Source organism: Mercenaria mercenaria, chromosome 18 (assembly GCF_021730395.1).
Source record: "Mercenaria mercenaria strain notata chromosome 18, MADL_Memer_1, whole genome shotgun sequence".
Classification (NCBI taxonomy): Eukaryota; Metazoa; Mollusca; class Bivalvia; order Venerida; family Veneridae; genus Mercenaria; species Mercenaria mercenaria.
Window position 1 is genome coordinate 39,920,159 of NC_069378.1, and position 8,307 is coordinate 39,928,465.

The following is an 8,307-nucleotide window of genomic DNA, read 5'->3' on the forward strand; positions in this document are numbered from 1 at the left end:
AAAATTTTGGAAAGTCTAAACCCCAACATGTTTATGTTTTTGTAAGACTTTTGTATGTTTATTTCAGCAACCAAATGATAAGCCAAACGACAATGATATGAATATCATGAAAAACACTCATAATAATAACAATAATGAGAACTCTCGAGTGAAGAGTGCCGCAGTCGTTTTCATCAAGGAGAAAAGTGGCCGTTACCAAGTGATGAGAGAACCGTTCATGCTAGAGAAATGTGTTGTCAGTCAAGACCCGGATTTCCCCGATGTTTTTGAAGTCTTGGAATGGAGTAAAGAGGCCTTTTTAATCAAGGTAAAAGAACATGTTCTTTTAACTAAATCTACTGTATAAAATGAAGTTTGTCATCCATGTCCCTTTTATTTTGTTGGTTAATTACTCATTGTATGGTAGGAGTTTATCAAACTTTTCATTTCTCAAGATTCTGTTTCGGAAAGTCATATGAATTTTTAGCTCACATGTCACAAAGTGACAGTGTGAGCTTTTGTGATCGCGCAGCGTCCGTCGTCCGTCGTCCGTGCGTGCGTCCGTGCGTAAACTTTTGCTTGTGATCTCTCTAGAGGTCACATTTTTCACGGGATCTTGATGAAAATTGGTCTGAATGTTCATCTTGATGATATCTAGGTCAAGTTCGAAACTGGGTCACGTGCCATCAAAAACTAGGTCAGTAGGTCTAAAAATAGAAAAACCTTGTGTCCTCTCTAGAGGCCATATTTTTCACAAGATCTTCATGAAAATTAGTCAGAATGTTCACCTTAATGATATCTAGGCCAAGTTTGAAACTGGGTCACGTGCCTTCAAAAACTAGGTCAGTAGGTCAAATAATAGAAAAACCTTGTGACCTCTCTAGAGGCCGTATTTTTCACAAGATCTTCATGAAAATTGGTCAGAATGTTCACCTTGATAATATCTAGGTCAAGTTCGAAACTGGGTCACGTGCCTTCAAAAACTAGGTCAGTAGGTCAAATAATAGAAAAACCTTGTGACCTCTCTAGAGGCCATATTTTTCATGGGATCTGTATGAAAGTTGGTCTGAATGTTCATCTTGATGATATCTAGATCAAGTTCGAAACTGGGTCAGCTGCGGTCAAAAACTAGGTCATTAGGTCTAAAAATAGAAAAACCTTGTGACCTCTCTAGAGGTCATACTTTTGAATGGATCTTCATGAAAATTAGTCAGAATGTTCATCTTGATGATATCTAGGTCAAGTTCGAAACTGGTTCACGTGCCATCAATAACTAGGTCAGTAGGTCAAATAATGAAAAAACCTTGTGACCTCTCTAGAGGCCATATTTTTCATGGGATCTGTATGAAGGTTGGTCTGAATGTTCATCTTGATGATATCTAGGCCAAGTTCGAAACTGGGTCAACTGTGATTAAAAACTAGGTCAGTAGGTCTAAAAATAGAAAAACCTTGTGACCTCTCTAGAGGCCATATTTTTCACAAGATCTTCATGAAAGTTGGTCAGAATGTTCACCTTGATGATATCTAGGTCAAGTTCGAAACTGGGTTATGTGCCGTCAAAAACTAGGTCAGTAGGTCAAATAATAGAAAAACCTTGTGACCTCTCTAGAGGCCATATTTATCATGGGATCTGCATGAAAGTTGGTCTGAATGTTCATCTTGATGATATCTAGGTCAAGTTCGAAAACTGGGTCAGCTGCGTTCAAAAACTAGGTCATTAGGTCTAAAAATAGAAAAACCTTGTGACCTCTCTAGAGGCCATACTTTTGAATGGATCTTCATGAAAGTTAGTCAGAATGTTCACCTTGTTGATATCTAGGTCAGTTTTGAAACTGGGTCACATGCCATCAATAACTAGGTCAGCAGGTCAAATAATGAAAAAAACGTTGTGACCTCTCTAGAGGCCATATTTTTCATGGGATCTGTATGAAAGTTGGTCTGAATGTTCATCTTGATGATATCTAGGTCAGATTCAAAACTGGGTCACATGAGCTCAAAAACTAGGTCACTATGTCAAATAATAGAAAAAAAACGACGTCATACTCAGTTCAAAACTGGGTCATGTTGGGACAGGTGAGCGATTCAGGACCATCATGGTCCTCTTGTTTTCTAAGTGAGAGAAAATGCTTTTAGCATTTTTTACTTTGATTAGTCGTTATCCTTATTCACCATTCAATTTATATATCTTACAGGCTGATTCTCCCCAAGAAACCAAGCTTTGGGTACAGAACCTCAGGCAGCAAATGAACAATCTTGGCGTGTGGAGAAAACGGAGAAACGCATTACCAAACATTTTATTAAACCACCATTCCTGACGAACTTTTAATACCTTATTCGTGTGAATAGAAAGTTGTCAACAGAAGCCATGTATTAGACTGTTTGTGATAAACGTCCTTATGAAGCTGTACCAAGTGTGGAAATCATAAAACATGCGATGTAAAAACACTCATTTTCAGCTTTATTGTGAATGTGTGTTCTTTGATGCAGAACATATTTCATCAACCTGTTCGTAAATTCATGTATTTTGTTTCTATTTATTGTAATAATATGGTGAAAGATAAGAAAATAATCAGATATAAACAAACACATATAGACTGTTTAAATTATGAAACAAAGCAAGAAGAGCTATTTGTATGTTAGGTTTAGTCCACACAAAATGCATAAAAAAAATTTCTTTTATATATAATGTTGCACAGGTTTAGTTTTAAATTGGACAGTTCTTCATGTCTTATGCTGAGAATTGTAAAACTAAACAAGCACTTGCAACATTGGAACAATTAAGTTGATTGGAGTACTCTGTATCAATACCATTAGGAGTGTTGCGAATGTATTTTGGCAGTAAAACAAGACCAGATAAGCAGACTCACTGATGGATTAGGTGAAAATATTAATGAACATTTCGCAGACAGAAATAAAAAATTGAAGAAAGACGTAGGACAGAATTGGCACATTCCTTCACTATGACATTGAGAGAACCTTGGAAAGACAAAAATATCTTGTAGAAATAAACACAATACTTAAGCTAAAGTCACATTCACAAAATACATCAACTGTAGTCATGTTTGTTTATAAAACACATGTACTGCAGTCATGTTCACAGAATACACAAGCTGCTGCATGTTCATAGTATACATGAGCTGCATCCATGTTCATATACAGGAATTGCAGTGATGTTCACAGAATACATGAGCTGCAGTGATGTTCGTAGAATTTATGAGCTGCAGTGATGTTCACAGAATACACAAGCTGCTGACATATTTATAGAATACATGAGCTGCAGTAGTGTTCACAGAATACATAAGCTGAAGTCATGTTCACAGAATACATGAGCTGAATCATGTTCATAGAATTCATGAGCTGAAGTAACGTTCACAGAATACATGAGCTGCAGTCATGTTCATAGAATACATGAGCTGAAGTCATGTTCGCAGAATAAATTAGCTAGAGTAATGTTCACAGTACTTCAATCAACTTATTTTCAAATCAGTGATATAAGACTTTTTCCACTTAGCAATGCATTTATTATTTTAAAGTTTTTGTATACCGTATTTTGGTGCGTAAAGGTCGCACTTTTTCTACCCATTTTGTTGCCTGAAAAAGTTCCTGCGACCTATACGACAGAACATTGCCAGCAGTTTTTTTTTCGGGCCAATTTTCTGACCGTAGCTCTCGCAAAATTACATGCATCTGTTACGAACGAACAAAATGGATAAAAAATATCAATATCAGCGGCTTTTCAACCAATAGCGGTTACTTTCAATAAAATATATCGTAAATAACCCATACAGACTATTAAAATTACGAATGACTTTAATTCAAAGATGTTTTTGCAGTCTGAATTACGTTTGTTTCTACTTTCGTTTTACTGGACGCCATTGACATGTACTCCGGGTTGGATAAAATCCGGACAGATCCGTCCTCCATTCCAAACATTGTTTATACAACTTCTTAGCGTATTAAAAAACTTGAAAGATAATTTTTTACTTTTGATTTTTAAATAAAAGAAAAAAATCCAAAAAGAGATATTTTGTTAATCTTTTTACTCAGAATCAAAAGAACGCGGTTAATTACATTACACGGAAAGGTGTTATAATTGCTGTGCAAACAATTCACACTTAAACTTGCCTGATAACAGAATGTAAACGCAAACCGTCTGCTGCCAGTTAGTGTCAAAAAGCCGCTTTTCTTTGATGTAGTCTGTTACCAATACTACTGTTGGTACGAAACGGTTGGGAACGAAAATAACACTGTCTGATTTCCACCAATCAGGTTCTGATAATAATTCAGTCCGCGGCATCAATATGGCCGCCACCATAACTTTTTTGCCGGTAAATATTAAATATTGCTGGGAAAAAATCCGAAATTTAACTGCGACTAATACCCTAGAAGTTAAATTTTCCGACCATTTCCAGGGCAAAAATTAGATGCGGACTATACATTACCGCGACCTATACACACCAAAATACGGTAAAAATGCAAAACCGAAATATTTTCTTTTTCAATTAGCATTTGCCAATACACATATAAATGTGTTAAGACAAAGGGGCTTTCATTATGGCCAAAAAGGAACAGGTTTTGACTTTCTGCTCATTGATAAATGTTTCACTTGCTTATTGTCTTTTAAGACTTTGCAATAAAGATGAAGAAAGAAAGGTTGCAACATGAAGTACACATGTTCATACTAAATTTGTTGAATTATAATGTAGTCAGACTGTGATATTGTTATATGAGGGCTTATAATTAAGTGATATTGAGACATTTTCCAGCATATGTGTATGAATGTGAAACTATTTGAGTATGTTGTATTGTGTGCATAGAACAGACTGCTTTTAAGAAAATCTTCTCATTATGCTCATTCCAGTGAAACTTGTGCGTGTAACAACAGAAAATAATTTTATGCCACAGCCAGGTATGTTCCATGACAATACCAAAACCAACCTGTTGAACATTGGTCTACAGATTTGTTAGAACATACTAGTTTTGATGTTTTACTTTAAAACTTAAAACAACAGTGCATTCTAATCCCCTTATGGTGTTTTATGAATAGGGATTTAAGATTTGCGCCAGTCTCCATGTCAGTCGCAAAAAGTGGATCTTGTGATATCAATACAAGTATATAATATTTTTCCAGGACTGGACTTAAAAGTGGTTCAAATAAGTTTGAAGCTTTCATCACAATCAAACTAAATAAAATTAGTATTAACTAACAGAGATAAAGACAATATGGAGAAAATGCTTTTAACTTTTCTTTTTTTTCAATTTGTCTTACTTATTTGTACTACATCTAAGATTGTGGTTCTAGCAACAAAAGTTCTACATATTTCATTTTAATTGTCCAGGGATTGATAGATATGCCACTTTCAGTAGGGTAAAAGTCCTGTTTAATCTAAAATATTGCAGATGTATGAAAGAAAATGTTTTTATTCTTGCCATGTAAATATATTGTTTATTTATTTGTACAGTTTGTTTTAAATGTACCAAAATCATCTGCCAAACATATCAAAAAAGATGCAACCTTGTTCTGTTGGAACCATTGTTTGATCCACCTTTTAGGTAACTAGTTTCTTTATTCCTTTATGTCTGATGACTAATTTTTCAATGTTGGCTTTTTTATTGATGGGTTGTTGTAAGACTTTCAGGATATTATAGAGCTACTTAGCATAAAAGCAACAGGCAACCACCAAAAATATTCATATTTTGCCAAAATATTAGCAATAAAATTTACATTATTCAAGAAGTCTATGAAATACTGTCTGTCCCTGCTTACCTCCCAACAGAGATGTGGTACTTATCTGGTGGGTCAAATAGTGATTGTGAATCTCGAATTTAAAATGATAAGTCATGATATTACTGAGTTTATACACGAAACTACATATATTTAGGAGATAAATCATAAATTGTTCATATCCAAAATATTTTATTAGTTTTAGCACACATTTTGGTTATGTATATTCAAAACTGACATTATTGGCTCCAAAGGAAATTAATGAAAATATATGGTACATGGTTTAATCACATTCCCTCTAAAATAAAACATTAATTTCATGACATCATGTGATATTGTGGAGATAAATGCCTTTTGTATACTTGTTTATGTTTTTTTTTTGTATATATATTAAGTGCTTTAAATTCATTCAGTATTTGTTATATCTTGAAGAAGTATATCATGAATGTTAAAGAAACAAATAAAATGAATAAAAATAATTAAAATTAAGTTAGAAATTTGTTATTTTGCCCCACCTACTTTATGCTTGTGTTATATTAGTACCAGCAACGGTATAATAAAATGTTAGGAATGTCTTTTGGAACGCATCCTCCCTCCCCTATAGCATCCTCCCTCCCCCTATAGCAGCGGCTTCAGTGGTACTGTATTATAAACATACATTGAATGGACTCCATGATCTGTTGCGACCAGAACTACAACAACACAGAGTTCAAGTACCTGCAGACAATCTGAGTTTCCACTCTTAACACAATCATGCAACCTCCAATTGGAAGAATAAAGTCTAACTGAATGCAAATAGGAGACAAACATACTATCAATATAATCCTTTGTTACTGCCAAGCTTTGAAGAAAAGTACATCCAAGTTTTGTGCAAATTAGTTGTTCATAAACAGAAATAATAGGCCTATAACGTGAATATTACACAAATATTGGACAAAATAAACATGAAGCGCCTTTGGAAGCATAGAATGCAACCTAGCAAAATAATCGCAGCAAACTTATATACAAATGTATTGCCACTAGATTAATTTAATATCATTTTTAATGTAGGGATAACGGGACATCTGTAGAATCCCAAGGAATCTGTCGGTGCTCGAGCCCGGTAGGGCAAGAGTACCAACGTATCCCGAGGAATTGTGTAGATAACACGAAATGAACATGCGCCATCGCTTTTCTAGCATTAAACACTTGAAACTGATATTGTCACTAAACGTCATTAAATTTCCACGAAATGCTTGGAAATGTCTGAGATGTTTGTTTTTTTTACGTTGACGTCATTTCCTTTTGAATTATCTGTTTTGTGGCCAAATGACGTTTATGCTTTGCCACGGAACACGCATATAGAAAAGGTGTTTTAACAGCACATGAGCGTAAGAATCTCTCTGTTTTCTCTTCTGTTAAAACACCCCCAAAAAGTGACAAGAAAAAAACAGTTTTATGCTAGAATACTAATTGATGACTATTACTGAATCCTATAATCGCAGGAAAACAGAACATACAAATCTACAAAAATGTAGGTTCGTTGCAAATCCATGCACTTCTTTTCCTTTGTCTTCGTGTTCAACTTCAACTATCTACTGCCGAACAATCGTCTAGCGATTATGACTGGCAGGCGCTGTCAGGAAACAGTGTATTAGTAAAAATGTTATGTGCAAAGTTAAAACAGATAAAAGACCCAAAGTATACAGTTTAAAATCTCAGTGAAAAAAGTAGTTTTATGCAAGAATAATTCAGTGTTGCTGAACGTTTCGGGACATGTACCATAAATTGTTTTTATTTCATATCATTTTTCTATGATTTTTTCAATACTGGTAGGTGCATATATTATCTATAATTTTTATGTTCCTTATCCTGGTGATTATATTTCTGCCGCTGTAGTAGTTTCAAAAAGGGTTAGCGTAGCACCTTGGCGGCGATATGGTCTTGTCTTGTGAAGCTCTGTGTTTATTTGACAATAATGATCAGAATCAACACTGTACAATTATCGTAATGCTTGTAAACGTTATTATGCAAAACTGTATGAAAGTAACTTCAGCATATATTATGTTGCAAAGTTCTTAAGTGCTTCAGACCTGAGTTTATGCAGATACTACCTCCATGCTTGATGATATCAGTAAGGAAGAAAAGACCGAAGCAGAACTGAATGAACTGTTCTATCTTCACAATGACAAGAAAAATTGCATGCATGCATGATTACCACGGCAGCATTGGCTGGGTTAGAAATTGAAAAAAAAAAACACATGCCGGGTGCGATATGAAGGAACATTGAGGGTGACGTCGATAATCTCTGCCTGTCGTTGTGTATAAAGGACCAGAAATTTTTAATTATTCTTGCATAAAAACTACTTTTTTCACTGGATCCGCCAATGTATAAAAACGGGAGAAACATCGTGTGCAAACAAGGCAATTCACGTGCTGTTAATACCCGATTTTTTGAAAAAAAGTAGTTTTTATGCAAGAATTTAAGTTTATCATTATTTTTCATCCAAACCGAAACCTAGAATTTTGCAAACAAAAGCTCCCTTAGATTACAAAGGCTTGTAAGACAGCTGCACCATAATAAAACATGTCACAGGCAGAGATTTGGTCTGCTGATGTCACAG

General features: G+C 34.8%; 1 protein-coding gene across 4 annotated transcripts in view; it reads left to right on the forward strand.

The window, feature by feature from the left end:
* LOC123537831 (uncharacterized) overlaps positions 1-6,193 on the forward strand; it is a 100,320-nt gene extending 94,127 nt beyond the window's left edge. For all 4 annotated transcript variants that reach the window (XM_053529396.1, XM_053529397.1, XM_045321681.2 and 1 more), the window contains 2 exons: positions 68-307; positions 2,172-6,193. In XM_053529396.1, coding sequence (XP_053385371.1) covers positions 68-307; positions 2,172-2,294 — 363 coding nt within the window. In that variant the 3' untranslated portion in view covers positions 2,295-6,193. The remainder of the gene's footprint in view (positions 1-67; positions 308-2,171) is intronic.
* The last annotated feature ends 2,114 nt before the right edge of the window (positions 6,194-8,307 follow it).